Here is a 25,439-nt window from a genome sequence, read left to right on the forward strand (position 1 = left end):
TTTACACCAGAGTGTTGAGACTTCTAGGGCAATTCTCCAGGTTCCTGATGTAAGAAGATGCTAGGCTGTATCTTAAGACTGAGGGACATTTTTGAGGGCCCCAAGGACATGGAGATGGTGAACAGGGCATCAGGATCTCTTCTATTATCTCCCAGATCATGTGGAACATGCAGAGGCTTCCACCCATGCAGCAGTCCAAAGAGAGGGCTCATCCTTCCCACGGTTATGGCTTCACTCCAGTCCTCCAGGTGGACACAAGCTAAGGACTTGCTGAGGAGTTTTGGCCTCAGGTTCAGCACACAGTTTGGGGGAGACTGTCTCACAAACATGTGCTGGACATGGATTCAGGAACATTAGCAATCTGACATGGGTCAAGCATTCATTACTGTGTACTGGACTTACACGGCAAGGGTTTAGTAGCAGGGGGACAACATGCTCTGTGAGAAGAGTCAGGAAGCTGCCCCATGTCAGATCAGAGCCAGTTCCAGATGGCTCCAAAGGGGACCTGCCGCTGACCAGAGCCAAGCCAATGAGTGATGTTGTTTCTGCCTCTGTGAGAGCAGATTTAAGGTGAAAAAAATCTTTCCCTTTCTTTCCCCATCAGCAGCTGGGAGAGAGGGGGGAGAGCCAGAGCAGGGGCAAAGAGTGCCCATGAAGGAGCAGTGAAGATGAAGCGTTATGGACTGACCGCAGCCCACATTCCCCATTCCCCTGCACCACTTGGGGAGGAGGAGGTAAAAGAGGGTGGATGGGGGAAGGCAGTTTTATTTTGCTTTTAGTTTCTCACTGTTCTACTCTACTGGTGATAGGCAATAAATTCTATTGGTCTCCCTATGCTGGGTCTGTTTTGCCTGTGACAGTAACTGGTGGGTGATCTCCATGTTCTTGTCTCAACCTTGAGCCTTTTTCATCATATTTTCTCCTCCTTTTCCTTTCAGGAGGGGGAGTGAGAGGGGTGGTGGTAGAGTTCAACTGTGTAGCAGGTGAGAACCACCACAATGTTATCCTGACACAGGGTCACAGCCTTGCTTTTCATGCCAGGCTTCAGGAACAACAGGGGGCACTTTACTTTCTTCAGCCACTGCCCAGGCCAGGTGATGCACCAGGAAACCATGGATATATGGCTCTGCATGAGGAGTACAAGTTAGGGTACCCACAGTCTGACCTTGTCTTGGATTAGGTGAGCACCAGTATTTGAGGCACCTTCCAGCCAAGCTCAGCTCCCGTCTGATCTCTCCCCATCCCTCCTCTCAACTCTCCAGCTCTTCCTGGCCACCTCCTCATGTTCCCCACAGGGCCCTGAGCTGCTGGTGCCATGAGCAGACCAAGCAGGCTGTGGTGCCCAAGAGGTGACTGCACACTGGCTGTGCTGCACAGGCAGGGAAGCAGACCCAGCTGGGTTGGGATCCCTGCTGCTGATGCCCCTCAATGGGGTCAGCACCTGTGGCACATACCTGGAATGCCTAGGGAACATTCAGCCCAGAAAGCCAACTGTATCCTGGGCTGCAGGAAGTGTGCCTAGCAGGGCAAGGGAGGTGACTCTCTTCCTCCACTCTGCTTTTTTGAGACCCCACCTGGGGTACTGCACTCAGCTCCAGGCCCCAAAACACAAAAAGGGCATGGACATATTAGAAGGAGTCCAGAGGAGGGCAACAAAGACGAACAAAGGTCTGGAGGAACTTTACTATAAGGAAAGCGTGAATGGAGAGCAGCAATGAGTATAAGCCGTATTTTTAATAACATGATATATGCAATTGATATTGAAAATGAACACAACAGTACGGAAAATGAACCACAGAGCAGGTCTGCAATGGAAGTCATTTGTGGAAAACAAAGGGAAATTTATCACTATTCAGAAATATCCTTGAAATCACTTTCCTAAGAGTATCCTTGAGCTCCTGGTTCCTCATGCTGTAGATAAGGGGGTTCACTGCTGGGGGCACCACTGAATACAGAACTGCCACCAGCAGATCCAGGGATGGGAAGGTGGTGGAGGGGGGCTTCAGGTAGGCAAACATGCCAGTGCTAATAACCAGAGAGACCACAGCCAGGTGAGGGAGGCACGTGGAAAAGGCTTTGTGCTGCCCCTGCTTAGAGGGCATCCTCTGCACGGCCCTGAAGATCTGTACATAGGACAACATGATGAATACAAAACACACAAAAAAAACAAAAACGCTAAACATGAGGAGCCCGATTTCCCTTAGGTAGGACTCGGAGCAACAGATCTTCAGGATCTGGGGAATTTCACAGAAGAACTGGTCCAGAGTATTTCCTCTGCAGAGGGGCAGTGAAAATGTACTGGCAGTGTGTAGCAGAGCATTGAGAACCCCACTGCCCCAGGCAGCTGCTGCCATCTGGGAACAAGCTCTGCTGCCCAGGAGGCTTCCGTAGTGCAAGGGCTTGCAGATGGCAACGTAGCGGTCATAGGACATGATGGTGAGAAGAGAATACTCTGCTGAAAAGAAAAAGAAGAAGAAAAAGACCTGTGCAGCACATCCTGCGTGGGAGATGGCCCTACTGTCCCAGAAGGAATTGGCCATGGCTTTGGGCAGAGTGGTGGAGATGCAGCCCAGGTCGAGGAGGGCGAGGTTGAGGAGGAAGAAGTACATGGGGGTGTGAAGACGGTGGTCGCAGGCTACAGCGGTGAGGATGAGGGCGTTGCCTAGGAGGGCAGCCAGGTAGATGCCCAGGAAGAGCGTGAAGTGCAGGAGCTGCAGCTCCCGCGTGTCTCCGAATGGCAGGAGGAGGAACTCGGTGATGGAGCTGCTGTTGGACATCTGATCCTCCTGAATAAACGGGATCACCCAAGGAAGAAAAGACAAGGAGATATTAAGACAGACTTTAGAAGACACATTCCTGCTCACACTGGACTTATGGAGCTTTCTAATAATCCCCTCTATGTGAAAGGAGATATTTTCAGTGGTTGGGTCCCTGCATTGCATGAGTGGCATTTGGTCCAGTGAGGGTTTTCCCTATTTACCACCATGAGAGATGATGGCATATTGGCCATCAGCCTGTGTAAGGGAAGAAAGATAGATTCATCGCATCCTCTTTACCCTTCTTCACAGGTGATATCAGAATCAGAAACAAACTCACGAAGGCACAACTGGCCCACTCATCTGCATACCTCTTTGTTTTGATAAGGTAGACTCTGTCTTCAAATCAGTTTCTCTTTATTACACCCTTTATCCAAGTACTGTATGGGTAATGGAATTTTAAATACTTGGAAGTACCCTTTCTGCCTTAGATAAAAGTAAATCTTCACACTCTGCTTTCCAGAAGACAAGGTGCGACAGAAGTGTCTTCTTCTGTACCTTTTTAGGATTTAGATTCCCCTTTAGCTTCTAGGAAATGGTAAAAATCTTTTTCCGTTGTTCTCAGTGTCAACACAAGCCAGTGCTTGGAGGCAAAATGCTCAGCTGGAGGGTGACTGCCCCCACAGGTTGCTCTGAAAAAGAGCCTGGACTGTGCTGAGTGTGAATGCACAACTCCTCTCTTTCCCTGCCCAGCTATGGGGAGAAGGTGGAGAGGGACAGGACAGGGTTCTTGATTCATGTGGCTGAAATAAGAGCTCTGAGAAATGCAAAAGGGCACAAAGAAGCAGTGACCTTTTTGGGGCCTGTTGTAGCTTTCCAAGGGATAACCTCAAGCTGACATCTGCTCAGGAGAATGACCTCATTGCCCAAACTGAAAGGATTGCATTGCACGGAACTTGAAAATTTCAAAGGGGACTTGGGCACCTGTGTCCAAGGAAAACACTTCCAGGGCAGGGGCAGTGCCAGAACAGGAGCTTAACATCCCCCATCAGCACTGTTATTGCCAGAAAGTGCCACAACGAGAACAGGAGCAGTGCACACAAATGGAGAAAGCTGGGGGGAGAGGAGAATGAGGGGGCTTACTCAGAGGACAGCATCCACATGGGAGGGACAGACAGGGAGCAGCCACAGCCCACCCACCGAAGCATTTCTGTCGCAAGATCGCTCACCTTCTCTGCCAGTGTCTCTGCTGCCCGCAGCTGTCCCTTCCAGTAGCTGCTTCCCACGTCTCCTTCTTGTCATCACTCACAGACCCCAGTCCATCCCCTGTTCACACAGCTTTGCCCTGCATACACCCCTTGGCAGCAAGGCAGTGAACAAAAGCATCTTCCTGCTTGCAGGTGCACAAGAGCAGCTCAGACAAACCCAGATGTGTCCAGCAAAGGTGATGCTGGTGTGGTCTTTAGGCAGCACAGTGCATAGTAGACCATTATGAGGTACCTGGCAGATGTACTGATTTCTCCTCATGAGGATCTTAGTGCTGTATTAACACCTGACAGAGCCATTTCATTTTGCCTTCGGAATCAACAAAAACCACTGACTTTAGAGGGTCCTCATCTGAAAGCTGTCATCACCTGTGCAGTGTCAAGAGTTGGACTTGATGATCCTTAAGGGTCCCTTCCAACTCAGGATATTCTATGATCCCTTGCCTGTATTCTTAGTAACACCCTCTTGGAAGTCTCCTTGGTGTGCTGTGGATCTGTAAGCAGCATGCCGAAGGGAGCAGCCTTCCACCAGCAGCAGGACCCTGCCCTGCCAGGGGGAGCTTCTTCCACCCACAGCTTCTCCCCGCAGTGCCCTGGGCAGCTCCCCGGGCAGGCTGAGTGCTGAGCCTGGCAGGCGGCAGAGGCCCTGCCCCGGCACACAGCCCCTGGGGCACAGCAGGGACCCTGCTCTGCACCACAGCCCTGGACACCCCTGCCTACACCCCCGGCTTCTCCTGCCTCCACGAACTGCGGCTGCATTGCCCTCCAGCCACAGACTTACCGGGTGCAGGGCTGGGAAGTCTTCTCCTGCAGGGAGCTCTGGGCATGCTGCCACTTCTGCCTGCCTTTAAGCACTGTGTCTCTGCAGGCAGTGCTCCCAGCCCTGCTGTGCTGTGCAGAGGAGCTGCTCCTGGGCAGAGCTGTCTCTCTGCAGCGCTGCCCGCTTGCCAGGAGCTCCCCTTGGGCCCAGGAGCCCGGCCCAGCTCAGCAGCAGAGGCCCAGCCCAAGGCCTCCCTTGCTCTGCCCCCCACCAGGCTCCCTGCACATGGCCCTGGGGCTGCAGGGGAACCTGCTGGGAAACAGCCTGAAGGGATCCCTGGGCTTCCCTCCCTCCCCTTGGCAGACACACTTCTTGACAGCAGAATCACCTCCCCTAAAATAAAAATAAAGTTAATAAAATCTGTATAAGATTCACCTTCCTTTGTCCTGTCCACGGAATTGGCAGCAGGCTGTGGAAGCCCTTTTGGGTGAAGGTCAGAGGAGAGACAGTCAGGGTGAAAGTGTGGTCGTGCTGAATGGGTGCAGATTCTTCAGAAGAGACAAGCGAGGATGATCAACAAGAGGTAGCTCCACGTGAAGAATCTGTCTGGATGCATGGATCTCTTCTATGGACTGGGCAATAAACTGGGGGAGCCCTTATGGTTTAGGGACAAAAGCCAGTCAGGGTGACAACATGGCAGGAGGTAAATGTCTGCAGCCAGGATGAAGAAGTGGGCAAAGTCTTGTGGAAGCCATTGGAGTAAGTTGAGTTCAATGACTCCATGTCACTGTGAGGGACTTTATTCACTGACAACCACAGGAAAGGGACACTGCAGGGTTCAAACATTCCCCATGATTTCTATGGGTTCTTGGAGAGAGCTTCTGTGCACAGCTGCCAGATGGGCCAACATAGGTGATGTTCACCAGGATCTTGCACTTGCAAGCAGGAAAACCTGTGTCTTGACACTCCTCTTGCACAAGGCATGATGTAGTCCAGCTGCTTTTCATCACATGGAAAGAGATGAGCTTTCATGGCCAGACCTATACCCAGCGCTGCACAGGCTCAGACTTCTGTTTCCCTGCAGCCCACTTGACATGGTCCAGCTGACACGGGACCAGGTACATCTGTGTGCAGTACGGTCAGGGGCTGTAGTCCTGCCTTCAGCGTGCCACAGGTCTCCTGAAATGAGAGAGTTTAGATCCTAAATCAGGATGGCTTCCTCCTCCATTGTGGACACAGAGACACAAGTGGTCTCCTGCAGGCAGATCTGGCAGCCCAGCTGCAAGGGGCAGGCTGCCCCCCCACCTCAGCCTCTTCTGTGGTCTCCACCTCCTCTGAAGGCCCAAAGCTGTGCACCGTGGGGAGGCTGTGGCAGCCTACAGGAGAGCCTGGCATCCATCCTAGACCATTCTCCCCACTCCCCTTTTTGTCTGCCCTACTCCTCTCTCTCATCATGACATGTTGAGGGTACATCTGCCCCTCACTCATGTATCACCTCTGCCTCCTGCATGGCAGACTGGGGGATGGTGCTGAGGCCCTGGCATGTACTCCAATTCACTCTGTAAAACCCATCTTTCTTTCAGAAGTGAGTTACATGCAGTGAAGAGTTCAGGCACACCGAGGGGCTGTTCCATCCCAGGTGCCTTTGCTCCCATCTTTTGAAAAATCCAAGCCCCAGGACAAGCCTCAAACCCAACCAGTGTGGGAGGGCTCCCAACAGCAGAAGCATGTTGGTAAAAGGGGGCAGTAGTGGTATCTCCAGGGCTCCACTGCCTTTGCTCCATGGCCTTTGCCACCATTTGGAGATGTCCCTGATCTGTTCCTGATCCCGAAAAGAACTGGGCAGAAGGGAAGTGCATCTCTTATCTCTCTCCTGAGCTGTGCCATCTCCATGCTGCTGACCTCACAGGCCTTCAAATGTCACAGGCTGATGTCACAGAGGGGGCACTGCATCACCACGATATCGTCACTGGAACAGCGGCAGTGCCGGCACTTCCCTGCAAGGCCTGGTCCCTGCTGGGCACTGCTTGGGTGCTCCCCAGCGCTGTCCTTCTGTGGCCAGGAGTGGGGTCAGCAGGCAGCAAGCTTGCACTGGGCGACCCTCGCTGACGGGCAGAGGAGCAGGGACACCTTGCAGAGGAGCTGAGGTTGAGGAGCCAGGGCAGGCATCCCTTGTCCTGAGCTGAGGGCCAGCAGCAAATGAGATAGAGTGCTGCTGGAGGGTGACCATCACCTCTGGCCTTACTTCCCTGTTTCCAGTGCTCTTTCAGCTCTCCTCCAAAGGTGAGGGTGTCAGGAGCCCCTTCCCAAGACGTATCACAGGGGCTGTCAGCTGTCCAAAGCTGCAATTTCTGGGCTTTGGGGGGAGGCTGGACAAGGCTGTTGGCTGCTGTGAGAGCCCTGCCTGAGTGTTCCTCTGAGCTCAGGGGACAATGTGGCAGGCAGGACTCCTGGGTCCTGATGCTAGGGATGCCCTTATCCCTAGGGCTTCTCTAGGAATGCCTCCTTGCTATGGGGAACAATCCAGGGCCAGCTGACCCTGGAAGCTGACGCCTCTCTGGGATCTGTCTCTGGGAGGAAAAACATTATAGAATCATGGGATGTCCTGGGTTGAACAGGACCTTAAAAACCATCTACTTTCAATCCCCCTGCTCTGGGCAGGGTTGCCAACCACTAGAGCAGGATGCCCAGAGCTGCATCCAGGTGGCCTTGAATGCCTCCAGGGATGGGGCATCCACAACCTCTCTGGGCAACATGTTCCAGTGCCTCACCACCCTCTGAGTGAAAAAAGCTCTCCTAATTTCTAGTCTAAACCTTCCCTGTCTTACTCTAAAACCATCCCCCCTTTTCCTATCACTACCAACACATATGAACAGGCATTTCCCCCTCCTGTTTATACACTCCCTTCACATACTGGAAGGCCACAATGAGGTCTCGGCAGAGCCTTCTCTTCTCCAAGCTAAACAAGACCAGTTCCTTCAACCTTTCTGCAAAGGGGAGATGCTTTAGCCCTCTGATCATCTGAGTGGCCCTCCTCTGGATCCGTTCCAAGAGCTCCACATCCTTCTTGTGCTGGGGGCTTCAGGCCTGTACACAGTATTCCAGGTGGGGTCTCACAAGAACAGAATAGAGGGGGACAGTCACAGCCATATCCCTCCTGGCCACTCCTTTTTAATGCAGCCCAGGACAGAGTTGGACTTCCAGGCAACAAGCGCATGCTGCTGGCTCATGTGCAGCTTCTCGCCCAGCAGGACCCCAAAGTCCTGCTCCACAAGGCTACTCTCAATTTCTTCTTTGCCCAGTCTATATAAATACGTGGGATTGCCCAAGTCCAAGTGCAACGTCTTGCACTTGGCCTTGTTGAACCTCATTAGGTTCTCATGGACCCAGTACTCCAGCCTGTCCAGGTCCCTCTGGATGGCATCCCTTCCCTCTATTGTATCGACTGCACCACTCAGCCTGGTGTCATCTCCAAACTTGCTGAGGATTCACTGGATTCCATCACCTATGTCATTGATAAAGATGTTGAAGAGTACCCGTCCAAAGACCGACCCCTGAGGGACACCAATTGTGACCAGACTCCACCCAGACATAGAACCATTGACCACAACACTTTGGCTGCGACCAGCCAACCAATTCTTGATCCACCTAACAGGCCATCCTTCAAATCCATACTTCTCCAATTTAGAGAGACAAATGTGGTGAGGGACCATATCAAAGGCTTTGCCCAAGTCCAGGTAGATGATATTCATAGCCCTTCCTTTGTCCACTGATGTCATCACTCCATCATAGAAGGCCATCAGATTGGTTAGGCAAGATCTGCCTTTGGTGAAGCCATACTGGCTGTCTCAAATCACCTCTTTATCTCATGCATGCCTTCAGATGTGTTCCAGGAGGGACTGCTCCGTGATCATCTCAGGCACAGAGGTGAGGCTCACCAGCCTGTAGTTCCCCAACTCTTCTGTTTTCCCTTTCTTAAAAATGAGAGTCATGTTTCCCTTTTTCCAGTCACTGGGGGCTTCGCCCAACAGCCATGATTTTTCGAATATGATGGAGAGCGGCTCAGCAACCGCATCAGCCATCTCTCTCAGCATCCTGGGATGTATACCCTCTGGTCCCATGGACTTGTATACATCCAGTTTCATTAGGCAGTCCTGGACTTGTTCCACTGTCACAGTGGGACAAAATCTGCTCCTCTCACCCTCTCCTCGAGTTTCAGGGTCCTGACAGACACAGGAAACTTGACCACAAGTGAAGACTGAGGCAAAGCACTTATTGAGTACCTCAGCTTTTTCCATGTCTGAGGAAGCCAGTTCTCCCACCTTGTTTATCAGAGGGGGAACACTCTCCTTGGGCTGTCTCCTCCTGCCTATGTATCCGTAGAACCCCTTCTTGTTCTTCTTCACATCCCTTGCCAAGTTCAGCTCCGTCTGTGGCTTGGCTTTCCTGGTCCCGTCTCTACACATCTAGTTGACACCCCGTATTCCTCCCAAGCAATACAACCCTCCTTCCACTTCTTGTACATTTTCCTATTTTTCCCTCAGTTTAAGCAGCAGGTCCTTGCTCAGCCATGCCAGTTGCCCATCTCCTCTGCTCGAAGTGTCCTTCACTCTGCTCACAGTGTTTGTCTTAGCTCATGGATGAACTGCATTAGATGTCCTTGAGTCTTCTGAGGCTCAATCCAAGGCTTATTGCCTTCTGCACCTACAGCACAATAACTATTACTTCCCCTTACTATGCTGACTGTCCTGATGGGTCTGTTCATATTAATGCCTTATAATTTCCATAGTTGGACAGGGGCATATTCCCAGACTGGGGCAAGCTTCTGGGCTGTGCCACAGCCATTCAGAGTTACCTGTTCTTGAGTCTTTCCATCTGAGTTTATCACACGTGGCCCAACACAAGTTTTCGGGTGTTGTCTGTGTTGTCTTTCCTCCAGACATTTGGGAAGTTGAAGTCCCCCACCAGAGTATTTTCCATAACCAACACACTATAGGCCAGTGTGTGATTGGCTCTAAGATATTCCAGGCTTTGATTCAATAACCTGCAATGTTCTAGGACCAAAGTCATTGAGCACAAGCTAAAATATCAAAGCTCTTTTGTATTTGTATAGAGAATTCCCATACTCCAAAGTCACCTCTAGAAGAGTCCGTAATAATGTAGGCAATCACGATTGACATAAGCAAAGACAGAATTACTGAAGCCAGTTGCAAGGAGTCCCAGAGGTGCCTTTCCATGATGACCAGCTGTGGTGAAGACCTTGGGTTGCTTTGCGTTGACTGAATGCCAGAGGATGTTGGAAAGCAAGAGAACCAAGACTTTGCACATCTCTGGGCCCCAATGGCAGATGCCACTCACAGAAGGAGTCCAGGCAACAGCGATATGCTTTGCTGAGAGGCAAAACCCCTCTCACAACAGAAGGGTCAGGGAACAAATCCTTCATCCCATTTGGCTGATCTCACAGGAATACCCAGACACAAGGCTGCCAGGCTGTCACCATGACTGTGGCAGTGTGCTGCTCTGTCAAGCACCAAGTTGCATTTCTGGAGAATCCATCCCTATTGCTTCTTCTGCAACTAAATGGCCACTTTTCTGACCCTGTCAGGCTTCTCATGCATTTGACATCACAAAGAAAAGGTGGTGTCTCCTTCCTAGGGAGGAATAACTCCGAGCACCAATACAGGCTGAGGAGAGGGGGAGGATCACCTCTCTTCAGCCTGCTGGCAACACTTTTCCAAATGCAGTCCAGGATCCCGTTGGCCTTCTTGGCCACAAGGGCACATTGCTGGCTCATGCTCAGCGTACTGTCCCCCAGGACTCCCAGGTCTCTCTCTGCAGAGTTGCTCTCCTGCTGGTTAGTCCCCAGCCTCAACTTCAAAAATTGTGCCAGGGCAGTTTTTGGTTGGATGTTAGGAAGAACTTCTTTACCAAAAGGGTTGTTAGGCATTGGAATGGGCTGCCCAGGGAAGTGGTTGAGTCACCATCCCTCGAGGTCTTTAAAAGACGTCTAGATGTAGAGCTTAGTGATATGGTTTAGTGGAGGACTTGTTAGTGTTAGGTCAGAGGTTGGACTCGATGATCTTGACGTCTCTTCCAACCTAGAAATTCTGTGATTCTGTGATCTCTCCACCCTGCCAAGGTCCCTCTGAATGGCAGCACAGTCCTCTGGGGTATCAGCCACTCCTCCCAGCTTTGTGTCATCAGCAAAGTTTGTGAGGGTGCATATCATCCACTTCATTGATGAATAATTTGAACAAGAAAGAGGAAATTTGGCACATCCTGTAGATCTGCACACCGAAGTAGGGCAATTGCTGCCTAAGGAATCAGTCAATACAGTGTTCAGAGAGGGCCAATTAGATTTTGTGTGATCTGCATCCAAGTGTGTTCCCCAGGAGAGATCCTACTGCCTTCCAGGAGTTGTGAGCCCTGCCTGCAGAGACACAGTGCTTAAAGGCAGGCAGAAGTGGCAGCATGCCCAGAGCTTGCTGGGGGAGAAGACTTCCCAGCCCTGCACCCAGTAAGTCTCTGGCTGGAGGGCAATGCAGCCGCAGTTCGTGGAGGCAGGAGAAGCCGGGGGTGCAGGCAGGGGTGTCCAGGGCTGTGGTGCAGAGCAGGGTCCCTGCTGTGCCCCAGGGGCTGTGTGCCGGGGCAGGGCCTCTGCCGCCTGCCAGGCTCAGCACTCAGCCTGCCCAGGGAGCTGCCCAGGGCGCTGTGGGGAGAAGCTGCGGGTGGAAGGAGCCCCCCCGGCAGGGCAGGGTCCTGCTGCTGGCGGGAGGCTGCTGCCTGGGGCAGCCTGCTCACAGCTCCACAGCACAACCAGCGTGTATCTAAAGGGTCTTTGCAAGAGCCGGGATAAAGTAGGGGATTTTCTGAGCTTCAGTCACAGCTTTTCTGAGCCTCCTGAACTTCCAATCTTCTCTACTTGCCTCAGTTGTAATAGAAATATTTGCTGTTAATTCCAGGAAGTGCCTGAGACTCCGTGATGGCTGAGAGGTTACAAGGATCTTTTCCTGCCCCTCAGCCCATAGAAAGCTCCACCACCACATGTGCAGTGTCAGCAGGGTCTGTGTGCCCTGGGCTCTAGGACATGTCCCCAGCAAGCTGCCCCTGGGCAGAGCCCTGCTGCCAGGAGGTGTCTGCAGGGCACAGCTGAGCACCCAGCAGGTGGGATGGGGGCTGTGAGCTGCAGGCAGGAGGCGTGGGGACAGAGACCCAGCTGCAGGCAGGGACAGCTGCAGGCAGCAGAGCCATGGGCAGGGAATGACAGGGAGCTGTTCCCAGAAACTACATGGCAGAAGGGAATTTGGCCACATCCGTTCCATCCCAGTACTGCTGATGCTTTCCATTGCCTTGACTGCCATCCAGCAAAGCCTCTGCCCCCACAGCTATGGGATCTCATGCTTTGTTGTCCCCGTGGCAGCAGGACCCTCAGAACAAAGAACACCCTCCCAAGTACCGATGTCTCACTCCATTTCCTGCCTCCCTCACTAGGAACCCTGGGCCATTTTTCTGTTTCCCCTCCCATCCATCCTGCCCTTGCTGTTCCCCTCAGATTCCCTGGGGAGTGGGTTTAAAGATAGAGCTCAAACACCAGAATACTGAGTCGTGCTCTGGATGTGCATCCCTGGGAGCAGAGTGCCCAAGCTATTCTAGCCAAAATGGCTCTGGTCCCAGCCTAGTGCTGGGAAATAATCTGTCTCTGTTCAGGTCACTGTGGTTTATGAACGTCCAGCAGAGGTTTTCCTGGAGTTATCCTGCTGTAGGATGTTGAACAGCCCCTCTGAATTATAGGTACACTGCATCTGAATGAAACTATGAATTTAAGAATGGGTCACCACCTTTCCCAGCAGTGCTGAATCCGATGGAGCTCACGTGCAGAGGTCGTGGCTCCAAACAGTGTTCAGCCAGCACAAACCGGAGCTTCATCCAGAAAGGAGAATGAAGATGCTGTTGAGAAAGCGCATATTTGCGGAGGTGGGTGAGAAGGGAAGGGTGTTGCTGAAAGGACAGAGATTTGCTCAAAGAAGTCTGCCCAAAGTTTTCCATGTGCTTTTCTCTTTGGACAGGCCCCAAGGCCAAGAGGCATCAGATGTCCAACAGCAGCTCCATCACCAAGTTCCTTCTCCTGCCATTTGCAGTCACACGGGAGCTGCAGCTCCTGCACTTCGCGCTCTTCCTGGGCATCTACCTGGCTGCCCTCCTCGGTAACGGCCTCATCCTCACTGCCGTAGCCTGCGACCACCGCCTCCACACCCCCATGTACTTCTTCCTCCTCAACCTCGCCCTCCTCGACCTGGGCTGCATCTCCACCACTGTCCCCAAAGCCATGGCCAATTCCCTCTGGGACTCCAGGGCCATCTCCTATGCAGGATGTGTTATACAGGTCTTTCTCATTGTCGTCTTGTTTTCAACAGAGCTTTCTGTTCTCACCATCATGTCCTATGACCGCTACGTTGCCATCTGCAAGCCCCTGCACTATGGGACCCTCCTGGGCAGCAGCGCTTGTGCCCAGATGGCAGCAGCTGCCTGGGGCAGTGGGGTTCTTTATGCTCTGCTGTACACGGCCAATACATTTTCCCTGCCCCTCTGCCAAGGCAATGCCTTGGACCAATTCTTCTGTGAAATCCCCCAGATCCTCAAACTCTCCTGCTCACACTCCTACCTCAGGGAAATTTGGGTACTTATGGTTGCTATCTGTTTAGCATTTGGCTGTTTTGTTTTCATTCTTTTTTCCTATGTGCAGATCTTCAGGGCTGTGCTGAGGATGCCCTCTAGGCAGGGTCAGCTCAAAGCCTTCTCCACGTGCCTCCCTCACCTGTTTGTGGTCTCCCTCTTTGTCATCTCTGGCTTTTTTGCCTATCTGAAGCCCCCTTCTATCTCCTCCCCAACCCTGGATCTTTTGGTGGCAGTTCTGTACTCGGTGGTGCCCCCAACATTCAATCCCCTCATTTACAGCATGAGAAACAAGGAGCTCAAGGGTGCTATTAGGAAAGGAATATCATGGATATTTCTGAATGGTGATAAACTTCCCCTCTTTCTCCACAAATGACTTCCTGGATATAATTTGAATGCCTGGTACTTGTTTCATTAAGAATATTGGTATTTTTATCTTTATCCTTAGTTTCATTTCCATTTATTACTTAGAAAAAAAAGGCTTATTATTCATCCAGCATCTCCTGAAGTATTAAACTGCGCTGTTTACTCTGCACAGTTTTTCCCTCCCTGCATGTCAGCATCAACTCTCCTTTAGCATCTGCTTAATAAAACAGCATCTCTCCAATGCACTGCCTGAAATCCTGCCTCTTCTTTCAAAGCTGGTGTCAGCAATAGGTCTGAGCATTGTGGTGGTTTCACACTGATGGTCAGCTGAACTCCACCACACCACTCTATCACCCCTGCTCCTGAAAGGTACAGATGAAGAAAATAGAGTTGGAAAGGGCTGCAGGGTTTATACAAGGTATGGGGAGATGACTCATCAATTGCAGTCATGGAAGCAGACCCTATAAGGAGATTAAGATAATATATTTACTAACAGACTGGAGCAATGAGAAAAAAAAAAAAAAGTGAACTAAAAAGATATCCACCCTTCTCTCTCCTCCTCTACCTGCTTTCAGCTGTCAAAACCTGCAAGTCCTGGGCTTAGGGAGGGAGGAAGTGGGGGGCTGGAGAGGGCTGGTGGCTGCTGTGAGAGCCCTTCCTGAGGGTCCCACTTTGCTAAGGGACAATGGGGCGGCCAGGACTCTTGGGTCCTGATGCTAGGGCTGCTCTGAGCCCAAAGGCTGCTTTAATCACTGCTCTGCATATCCTCATAAAGATGGAAAATCCAGGGCCAGATTTCCCTGCGAGATATCAGATCATGTCCTGGGTGCTGAGATGCCATCCTTGGATGGCCACAGCTCTGGTGCTGAACCCCTTCCATTTGCCTTCTATTGTGGTTTTACTCTGCTAAGCAGCTCAACTCCACCATAACCTCTCTCTAACTCCTTCTTCTCAAAGGAAAAGGGGGAGAAAATATGATGAAAGGTGCTCAGGGTTTGTTCTCCTAGTAAGATCAGATCAGCCACCAAGTTTCATGAAATCATAGAGTCATAGAAGGTTGGAAAAGACCTCCAAGATCATTTGGTCCAACTGCAACCCCCTGTGTTGTCACAGTCACCAGTTATTGTCATGGGCAAAAATGAATGAGCGTAGGGAAATTAATATAATTTGTTGCCTATCACCAGCAAACTAGACTAGTGAGGAGCTACAAGCAAACTAAAACCCACCTTGCCCTCCATACATCCTCTTCTCCTTACACCCCCAAATAGCTCAGGGGAATAGGGAATGGGGGCTGCGGTCAGTCCATGATGCTTCATCTCCACCGCTTCTTCAGGGTCACTATCTGCCCCTGCTCCAGCATGGGATCCCTCCCATGGGATGCCGTCCCATCCAAACTGATCCTGTGTGTGCTTCCCACAGGCAGCAGCTCTTCAATAATTGCTCTTACATGGGTCCGAACCGTGGGGTCCATCTGTCAGGAGCAAACTGCTGTCCCACAGGCAGCAGCTCCCCCCAGATCCCCAGATCCCCTGCTCCTGTAGGGGCTCTCCATGGGCCGCAGCCTCCTCCAGGCCACATCCACCTGCTCCACTGGGGGCTCCTCCACGGGCTGTGGTGTGGAGATCTACTCTGCCATGGTACCCATGGGCTGCAAGTGTTGTCCGTATGTTCATGCCCCGTGTGCCCCACCAATATGCACGTAGAGTCAGAATGCACACAAAGGTCTTTTAATTAAATAAGCAATTATAGAACTCTGCAGAGTCAGGTTTCTTGGTGAACTTTTGTAAAGCAAGCATACATCTAGTTTGAATCACCATTTTTTACACACAGCAAACTTGAGAAACTCTCTCTCTGGCTACTTTTAATTGGCTGTTTCGGCTTTCCTAACTTTCCTCTACTGAGTTTGTGCATTACAGAGGACCAGGCGCAGGGGGAGGAGGGGTATTGGGAGGCAGGTGGGGAAAACACCATATTCCACATTAGCATACATTACCATTTTTACTGGTGTGATTTTTAATATGTTAGTGACCCTTAATGAGCAAAAGGTCAGTCTGGAATCTTCCTGCAGTTGTTTTTTTCCTTTTTGTTTTTTATCTTCCATCCCTTATCTCCTTTGCTTCTGATATCTCAAGGCTACCTGTCTCCCTGTTTTCTTTAGGTTTCACAGAATCTTGGAATGGCCAAGGTTAGAAGGGACCTCTGAAGATCATCTAGTCCAACCCCCCTGCCAAACAGGATCACCGAGAACGCATTGCACAGGATGGCATCCAGGTGAGTTTTGAATATCTCCAGAGAGGAAGACTCCACCACCTCTCTGTGAAAGTGTCACTCTCACAGTAAAGAAGTGCTCCCTCATATACAGTTGGAACCTCCTGTGCTTCAGTTTGTGCCTGTTGCCTCTTGTCCTGTCACTGAGTACAACTGAGAAGAGTCTGGTTCCATCCTCCTGACACCCTCCCCTCAGATATTTATACACATGGATGAGGTCTCCCCTCAGTCTTCTCCTCTCCTATACAGGCCCATTAATCTAATGCTCCAGTCCTCTAATCAGCTTAGTAGCCCTCCTCTGGACTCTCTCCAGTAGTTCCATGTCCCTCTTGTCCTGGGGAGCCCAGACCTGGACACAGGACTGCAGGTGTGGCCTCACCGCGACTGAGTAGAGGGGGAGGATCACCTCCCTTGGCCTGCTGGCAACACTCTTCCGAATGCACCCCAGGATCCTGTTGGCCTTCTTGGCCACAAGGGCACACTGCTGACTCGTGCTCAGCCTGCCGTCCCCCAGGACTCTCAGGTGCCTCTCTGCAGAGCTGCTCTCCAGCAGGTCACCCCCCCAGCCTGTTCTGCTACTTGGGGTTATTCCTCCCCAGGAACTTTCCATATGGAGTTTGCTTGTTCATTTGTTTGATTTTCCTTTCTGGCTTTGTGATAATGTTGCCTACACAGAAATGCCCTTCTCCATTCCCTTGTATCTAAGTATTCCCATCTGTGTGATCCATGGTTTCTCTAAACAATGAAACAGGCTCTCTGTGTATTTAAACCAAACAAATCTTGGTCTGAGACCCATTCTCATCAGATCAGGAGTGAATGGAAACTGGGGCTGTGGTGGCAATGCCCAAAGCCCTGCAGCAGCCTGCAGTGAGCACTGCCGTGGGGCCAGGCCAGCCTGGGAGGTGGACAGAGGACAGGGAGCTGGGAGAGCTGGGGGCCAGCTGGGCCAGGCTGGAAGCTGCCCAGCAGAGAGAAACATCTGTGTTGAGCTGGGATGTGCAGCCATTCAAGGGGAGGACACGCACTGCTAGCTTTGGGTTGTGTGGCAGGGATGGTAGACAGGCTGGTGCAGGAGGGAGGAGGCCGGGCTGTGCCCATCAGGCACAGACAGAGCAGGGAGGTGGCCCAGGGCTTTCGTCACCTGCAGCCTCTCTTGTCATCCATGTCCAGCACTGGCCGCTCCCCCCAGGTTTAGGGGTGCATTTGGCTGCCAGGCCATCTCCATCCTTGTGCCAGGCTCAGGGCCTGTGTCAGGGGAACAGCCAGCCCTGCTGGCCTCTGTCCTGGCCCAGAGCCCTGAAGACTTGGAGCAGGGCTGTCTGCAGAGGCTCCCGTGGGATGTGGATGGGTCAGGGCAGGGGCCGGGTGTGGCATAATGACCACACGGACACCAGGGTTCTTTTAGGATCTGTAACTGCTACATCTTTATTGATGACATAACTTCATTATCCCTTATCGAGGACAGGCTCCCTTCTTATACCATTCGCCCCCCAGCAGTACTTTTCCACTAACTATTCATTGGTCAACAACTTTGCCCTGCAACAGAAAACACCCAGCAACTTCCATGCCTTAACGGCTGGAGAACAAGCAACCCCAGACAACAAGGGGTCTCCTGAATCACCCTTCTTTGTTCCCTCTAAACTCTTTACATTCCTGATGGACTCATCATTAAGAGTCCAATGTTATCACCAACCATGGGGCTTGTCGACCCCCATGGCCACACTCCCACAGCTGGGGGCTGGAGGGGGATGCAAACGCAGGAGGGCCATGGCAGGAGGTGACCCCAAGTGTGCCATTGGGATTGTAATAGCAGGACTTGACCCAACCCTGAATGTGCACTGCCATGTGTGTTGTCTTGGCAGCACGGCTGTGGGACCATTTGTGGGGCAGTGGGGCTGGGCCGTTGCAGGGATAGGGCACTGAGAGGGGCCATGAAGGATCTGCCAGGGGGTGACAGCAAGGACAGGCTCCAAAAAAGAAACTTACTTATCTTACCTTTGTGGTGGACATATGCTTTTAGGAAAGGCAAAGCTCACCTAGAGTTGGTGTCTGCAGGAATATCCAGCCATGTGTACACAAAGACACATTCTTTTAAACACACATGGATGTGCACACGCAGGCGGGTATGGCTGAGCACTCCCAGACCAACTGCAACTAGAAGAAAGCAGGACAGAGAGATGCGATCAGGTACAGGGTATCTGGAGTCTCTAGAGCAAGGACCAGACCTCTGGTCCCCATTACTCCCCTCCATCTCTCTGTGCCATTTGCCCATCGCTCAAATCTCTGCCCACCAAGGGCATGTGAGATACTGCTGTCCCTCACAGCACTGCCTGTAATCTGCTCCTTTCTCCCGCTGTGCTTTGTCACACCCAGCACTTCCTTGTGCCTTTTCCCACAGGCTCCCACCCCATGTCCAGCTGGCATCACTGCAGGGCAGCCCTCCCCAGGGCACAGGCATCTGCCTGCAGCTTCCACAGCTGCTGCTCTTGATGGCCTCCTGAGGCCTGCCTGCTCCTGGCCCATCACAGTGTTGTGAGGAGGTGACCTCAGCAGCAGCAGCCCAGCCATGGTGGACAGAGCTGTCCCCTGTCAGAGCTGCCCCCTGTGTCCCATGGGGTTTGTGATGCACTCGATGACATCGCCGTGTCTGCCTGCCTGCCACCCGGCAGTCAGGTCACTGCAGTAGGAATGGCATCACAACCCACCTCCCAGCCGTGTCACTGGGACTTTCCTCCACGTGTCCCCTTTCCCCAGCTCCCAGCACTTCTGGGTTGGTTTCCTGATAGTTTGGGCGATATAAAATCCTAGAATCCCAGCCACTTGCCTGTGAGTCTCCCAGTTATCTATATGTATGCAGTAACTGTGTATATACTTTTCCATTTACTTGCACATATATCTGTAGTTACAGATGGAGCTATACAAATATATATTTCTATGCACACAGAAAGATGTGAATATTCCCACCAAGAAAGGCAAATAATACAGTTATGATTGGAACAACTTTAGCCATCTGAAGCATTTCATGAAACATTTTCACTCTGGTTTCCTCTAACATGCAGGAGAGAGTGACATGCCATGGAAAAGATCCTCCTTGAAGCAATGTCAAGGTACATGCAAGACAAAGAGGTGATCCGAGAGAGCCAGCACGTTTTCATCAAGGGTAAATCGTGCCTGACCAATCTGGTGGCTTTCTACTATGGAGTGATTGCATCAGTTGAAAAAGGAAGATCGATCGATGTCATCTTCCTGGACTTCTGCAAGGCCTTTGACATGATCGCACATGACATCCTGCTCTCCAAATCGGAGAGGTATGGATTTGATGGGTGCACCGTTCAGTGGATAAGGAATTGGCTTAAACTCGCACCCAGAGAGTGGTGGTCAATGGCTCTGGTCAATAGGCCATGACTGTAAGAACAGAATATTCAGCTGCTATAAAGAAGAGAAAGAAAAAGACCTGTGCAGCACATCCTGCATAAGAGATGGCCCTGGTGTCCCAGAGGGCATTGGCCGTAGCTTTGGGCACAGTGGTGGAAATGGATCCCAGGTTGAGGAGGGCAAGGTTGAGGAGGAAAAAGTACATGGGGGTGTGGAGGCGGTGGTCACAGGCTACGGTGGTGAGGATGAGGCCGTTGCCCAGGAGGGCAGCCAGGGAGATGCCCAGGAAGAGCGCGAAGTGCAGGAGCTGCAGCTCCCTTGTGTCTGCGAATGGCAGGAGGAGGAACTCGGTGATGGAGCTGCTGTTGGACATTTAATTCCTGTGGGCCTGAGGACCTGGCTCTGAGGACCTGGATGAGGAAAGTACAGCAAAATGTTAGGCTAGACACTGTGAGCAAAATGTACTCTAGTCTTGTTAAACCTCAAAGCTGTTGTTGCCCTTTCAGGAAAACCTCCGCTGCAGTTGCCTTGGTCGAGCTCTGGTGGATGCTATGAGAGGGTGCCACTGGGAGCAGGGGACTCTGGAAGTCCTTGGCATTACTGCTGCACTCCAAGTGCAATCTTGTGGGTGCTGAGAGGCAAAGGCTCTGTCCCTTAGAGCCGAGTGAGGGCAGCCATCCTGTCCCTCAGTCCTGGTCACAGCTGCCCTGCGCTGGCACCACTTTGAGCTGGAAGATACCAGACTCAGGTGTTCCCCTGAGAAGGGTCTAAACACTGCTGAGAGCAAAGGAATCCAGATACAGGGATAACAGGGCCGGTAGCCTGGACTTAGAGGGCAGGGAAGCCAAGCAGCTGGGATCCCTCTCCAGGGAAGGGGGCATTGACAAAGCAATTGCAAAGGGGGCACAAGTCCTCCCTCTCTTGAGGTAACTCCTGTCAGGTGTAAAGGAAAGGTATCCCTTCAAGGAAGATGTTGTATGTCACCCAGGCAAATGGACAACTAGGGAGAGAGGCAGCCCATATCTGATGGAATTGGCCATGCTGGAGGTGATTTATGGTGATTTATGCACATTCAACAGTTTTCTACCTTGCCCAGTCACTCACAGGATCCTTCAGCTGTGGGGTTGCTGAGGGTCAACGTGCCAGTAGCTACCCAAATGGTGCACCAGTGGCAATATGGCACCACCCAAGATTCCCTGATTCCCATATATATGCTGATTCATCAACTGGAGAGCCAAGGACTGATCAGCAAAATTTGTTCACCTTTAATAATCCCATAGGGTCAGTGCAAACATGTGATGGAGATCTGAGACTAACGGTGGAGTATTGTGTCTAGAATAAAGTCACACCAAATTCAATAGATCATCTATAGTCTTCTCTCCTTATAGTCTTAGCTCTAAGAGCATTTAAATGATCTCTTACAGCACCTGAATGCTGCTGTCTGATCCCTTCCTGGGATCATAAGGAGCCAGTACCTCCAGGCCAGAACACTCTCCCTGTACCCTTGGATGCAGGCCCCTAGGTCCCATGGACTGTTAAGGGTATAGTTTGCAAAGTAACCATGGATTTTATCCTCACTGATGACCTGTTGTGCTCCTGCAAAGTCCTTCCTCAAGGAACAAAGGGCAGGGAGACCTGGCTGGTGAGAGCTGAGGCCCTGTGGAGATGTCCGAGACACAACAGCCATTACAGCCAAGGGCCGTGTAGAACAGAAAGGAAAAAAGAGAACATTTAAAAGAGAACAGAATAGGTTTAGCTCTGCCTGTGACACATGACTCCTTTTGCTCTGCTGACAGCCTCTGCAGGCTGCCCTGCACATAAGGAGTAGGGACAGGTTCAGTTGTCCTACATGTGGCATCTGCTGGCATTTCAGTTGGCCTGAGGAATGCCCCATCAGACGAAAGGATAAACCTCAAATTTCAGCAGGTATTTCCATCCGAACAGCTCCTGCCTGTCCTCCATCTCCACTAAGGAGCTACTGTGGCTCAGTAATTCGCATTAAGGTGCCTATGCTGTGGACACCTGAACTGAGGCCTGAGGAATCCCAGCTCCTATGGGAGGGAGCTGAGATCCTTTTCCAGCCCCAGAAATAACAACCAGCATGAGATGCCTTGACTGACTCTGCTGAATTAATTCCTTAACTGGGGATGAAAGAGATCAGTCCCTGACCATGATTTCATGTAAAAAATGAAACTGGGACAAGAAGATGTGATTGTTACACTTAATTGGTGTTCTGTAAGGAGAAATGACACTGGTGTGAAGAAGTGTGTGTGCCCAGGTGAGGGAGGGAGCCCCAGGGATCCCTTCAGGCTGTTTGCCAGCAGGTTCCCCTGCAGCCCCAGGGCCATGTGCAGGGAGCCTGGTGGGGGGCAGAGCAAGGGAGGCCTTGGGCTGGGCCTCTGCTGCTGGGCTGGGCCTCTGCTGCTGAGCTGGGCTGGGCTCCTGGGCCCAAGGGGAGCTCCTGGCAAGCGGACAGCGCTGCAGAGAGACAGCTCTGCCCAGGAGCAGCTCCTCTGCACAGCACAGCAGGCCTGGGGGCACTGCCTGCAGAGACACAGTGCTTAAAGGCAGGCAGAAGTGGCAGCATGCCCAGAGCTCACCGGGGGAGAAGACTTCGCAGCCCTGCACCCGGTAAGTCTCTGGCTGGAGGGCAATGCAGCCGCAGTTCCTGGAGGCAGGAGAAGCCGGGGGTGCAGGCAGGGGTGTCCAGGGCTGTGGTGCCCAGAGCAGGGTCCCTGCTGTGCCCCAGGGGCTGTGTGCCGGGGCAGGGCCTCTGCCACCTGCCAGGCTCAGCACTCAGCCTGCCCGGGGAGCTGTCCAGGGCGCTGCGGGGAGAAGCTGCTGGTGGAAGGAGCCCCCCTGGCAGGGCAGGGTCCTGCTGCTGGCGGGAGGCTGCTGCCTGGGGCAGCCTGCTCACAGCTCCACAGCACACCAAGGGAATTTCAAAGGGAACTTCACTCTCACCTTCCCTTAGCCTCTCCTTTCAGTTTCTCTTTTTGGTTCAGTGGAAATAGAAAGATATGATGCTATCCTATAAAAGCCTGAGAGTCCTAAGGCATCCTAAGGAGGTTACAATGACCCCCAGTAAGTCCCTTCCTGCCCTTCAACCCCTAGAAACCTCCACCACTCCTTGCACAGTGTCAGCAGGGTTGGAGTGACCTGGTCTCTAGGACGTGTCCCCAGCGAGCTGCCCCTGGGCAGAGCCCTGCTGCCAGGAGGTGTCTGCAGGGCAGAGCTGAGCACCCAGAGGATGGGATGGGGGCTGTGAGCTGCAGGCAGGAGGTGTGGGGACAGAGACCCAGCTGCAGGCAGGGACAGCCGCAGGCTTCACAACCATGGGCAGGGAGTGAGAGATAGCTGCTCCCAGAAACATAGAAGGGGGACTTTTGAAATTTCTCTGCCACCCCTGCACAGTTGCTGTCTTCCACAATACAGCCTGTGGTCTCTTCCGCTCCTCCAGCATGGACCGCCAGAAATATTGGCATGGGAACTTATTCATGATCCTCCTTTGCAGTCAGTGATGTAGAGAATAAGTCAGGTGCAGCTCAGAATGATTCACATTCTTGTCATTCAGATACATAAATTGAGGAAAAGCCTCCATGTCCTGTCATGACATATAGGGTTGTGGAAATGCTGTGTGTGGGGCTGAGAATGAGCTCACTCTGTCTTCAGGTCATCTTGTTTTTAGTGCATTCAAAACTTTTCCTGCAAGAGTTCTGCTGGGCTGCAGGCTGCCCCCCTCCAGGGCACAGCTCTGCCATAGCAGCTCTGTGCTTTCCATGGAGAAGACACCTGACGGCTAAGGGCATGGAAATGCTGCTGGAAATCTCTATGTGTTAGCTGCAGTGATCCCTCTGTATCCCTTGCTACACGTGGAGAACTGAGACCACACTCAAGGCCACAGGAGATTGGAGATTTGCACTTGGAAACTGGATTCCTTTGCTCTGCGCAGTGTGCAGGCTCTTCTCTAAGGGAACACCTGGATATGATGGTATCTTTGAGTTCAAAGCGGTGCCAGTCCAGGGCAGCTGTGACCAGGACTTTGGGACAGGATAGCTGCCCTTACTCTGCTCTAAGGGACAGAGCCCTTGCCTCTCAGGCAAGATTTCACTTGAGTACAGCAGTAATGCCAAGGACTTCCAGAGTCCCTTGCTCCCAGTGGCACCCTCTGGTAGCATAAACCAGAGCTCTACCAAGGAATGTGCAGCAGAGGTTTTCCTAAAAGGGAAGCAGCAGTTCTGAGGTTTAACAAGAAACAGAGTAGGTTTTGCTCACAGGGCTGAGCCTAACATTTTGCTGTATTTCCCTCCTCAGACAGGTCCTCATGCCCAGAGGAATCAAATGTCCAACAGCAGCTCCATAACTGAATTCCTCCTCCTGCCATTCGCAGACACAAGGGAGCTGCAGCTCCTGCACTTCGCGCTCTTCCTGGGCATCTACCTGGCTGCCCTCCTGGGCAATGGCCTCATCCTCACTGCCGTAGCCTGCGACCACCGCCTCCACACCCCCATGTACTTCTTCCTCCTCAACCTCGCCCTCCTCGACCTCGGATCTGTCTCCACCACTGTCCCCAAAGCCATGGCCAATTCCCTCTGGGACACCAGGGCCATTTCCTATGCAGGATGTGTTGCACAGGTCTTTCTGTTTGTCTTTTTGATGTCAGCAGAGTATTCTCTTCTCACCATCATGGCCTACGACCGCTACGTTGCCATCTGCAAGCCCCTGCACTACGGGACCCTCCTGGGCAGTAGAGCTTGTGCCCAGATGGCAGCAGCTGCCTGGGGTTCTGCTTTTCTCAATGCTGTCCTGCACACTGCCAGTACATTTTCCCTGCCTCTCTGCCAAGGCAATGCTGTGGACCAGTTCTTCTGTGAAATCCCACAAATCCTCAAGCTCTCCTGTTCACAGTCCTTCCTCAGTGAAGTTTGGGTTCTTGTAGGTAATGTTTTCATCGACTTTGGGTGTTTTGTATTCATTGTGCTCTCCTATGTTCAGATCATCAGGGCCGTGCTGAGGATGCCCTCTGAGCAGGGCAGCACAAAGCCTTTTCAACATGCCTACCTCACCTGGCAGTGGTCTCCCTGTTTCTCAGTACTGGCTTTTTCAGCTGCCTAAAGCCCCCCTCCCTGTCCTTCTCATCCCTGGACCTGGTGGTGGCAGTTCTGTACTCAGTGGTGCCCCCAGCAGTGAACCCCTTCATCTACAGCATGAGAAACCAGGAGCTGAAAGTTGCACTGAACAAAGTGATTTCATTGACATTTTTCACAGCTGGTAAACTTTTCATCTGTCTCCACAACTGACTCACAGTATATTCATTGTATATTCAGTACATTCCTATGCATTGTATTATTATTATTATTGTTACTATATTATATTATATATTATATTATTTTATGTTTATGTTGACATTGATTTTGATGTTGCTGTTGTTAAGTACCATTGCGATGTTCCGACACACATTTGGCTTTGTCTCATTTCATCTGAAACATCAACCTGCTCTCTTTCTCTGTTGCCCCGATAAAATATGTGTGCCACTGGGACTGAGCTGACTCTCTCATAGCGTCTTTTTGGTATCTCGGCTTCTACAGGTAAATGAGACGTCTGCGGTCTCCATGGAGGAAATGTGGACCCAGCAGGCACAGGGAAGGTGGGTCTGGAAAAGGATTCAAGTCATCCTCAGGCACAAAGGAATGGCACAAAGCTGTACCGGGGCGGTTCAATCTGGACACTAGAAAAAATTTCTTTAACGTGAGGGTGGTCAGACAATAAAGACTATCTCTACACCCACAGTGTCTTCGAGCAGAGTGTCCCAGGGCACAGATTCAGCCCAGCTTGTAGCATGAACAAAAAGGAGAAACTGCCCCAGAAAGCTACCACCAGCCCCAGCCCCCCACGGTTCCCAGGAACAGCCTCCCACCATGGTTTGGGGAGGGCCAATCACTGAAACGTGAGCACCTCCATCCTCCTGCTGGGCTC

General features: G+C 51.9%; 2 protein-coding genes and 1 pseudogene across 2 annotated transcripts in view; 2 read left to right on the forward strand and 1 right to left on the reverse strand.

Annotated features, from left to right (window-relative positions):
* Positions 1-14,194, forward strand: part of LOC140001003 (olfactory receptor 14A16-like) — a 30,251-nt gene extending 16,057 nt beyond the window's left edge. Inside the window, exons 2-3 of the mRNA XM_072032146.1 lie at positions 12,632-12,755; positions 12,848-14,194. Of these exons, the coding sequence (XP_071888247.1) occupies positions 12,871-13,830 (960 nt within the window). The 5' untranslated portion in view covers positions 12,632-12,755; positions 12,848-12,870 and the 3' untranslated portion in view covers positions 13,831-14,194. The remainder of the gene's footprint in view (positions 1-12,631; positions 12,756-12,847) is intronic.
* Positions 1,818-2,777, reverse strand: LOC113841246 (olfactory receptor 14A16-like). The gene has a single exon (XM_027447929.3). The coding sequence runs from the start codon at positions 2,775-2,777 to the stop codon at positions 1,818-1,820; it is 960 nt and encodes a 319-aa protein (XP_027303730.3).
* A 5,005-nt stretch (positions 14,195-19,199) lies between the features above and the next one.
* LOC113840835 (olfactory receptor 14A16-like) lies at positions 19,200-24,763 on the forward strand (annotated as a pseudogene).
* Positions 24,764-25,439: the final 676 nt, after the last annotated feature.

The sequence above is a fragment of the Anas platyrhynchos genome, chromosome 36 (genome assembly GCF_047663525.1).
Source record: "Anas platyrhynchos isolate ZD024472 breed Pekin duck chromosome 36, IASCAAS_PekinDuck_T2T, whole genome shotgun sequence".
Taxonomy (NCBI): domain Eukaryota; kingdom Metazoa; phylum Chordata; class Aves; order Anseriformes; family Anatidae; genus Anas; species Anas platyrhynchos.

Coding starts and splice junctions, on each gene's coding strand:
- LOC113841246 (XM_027447929.3), bottom strand. CDS start 2,777: ATGTCCAACAGCAGCTCCATCACCGAGTTCCTCCTCCTGCCATTCGGA.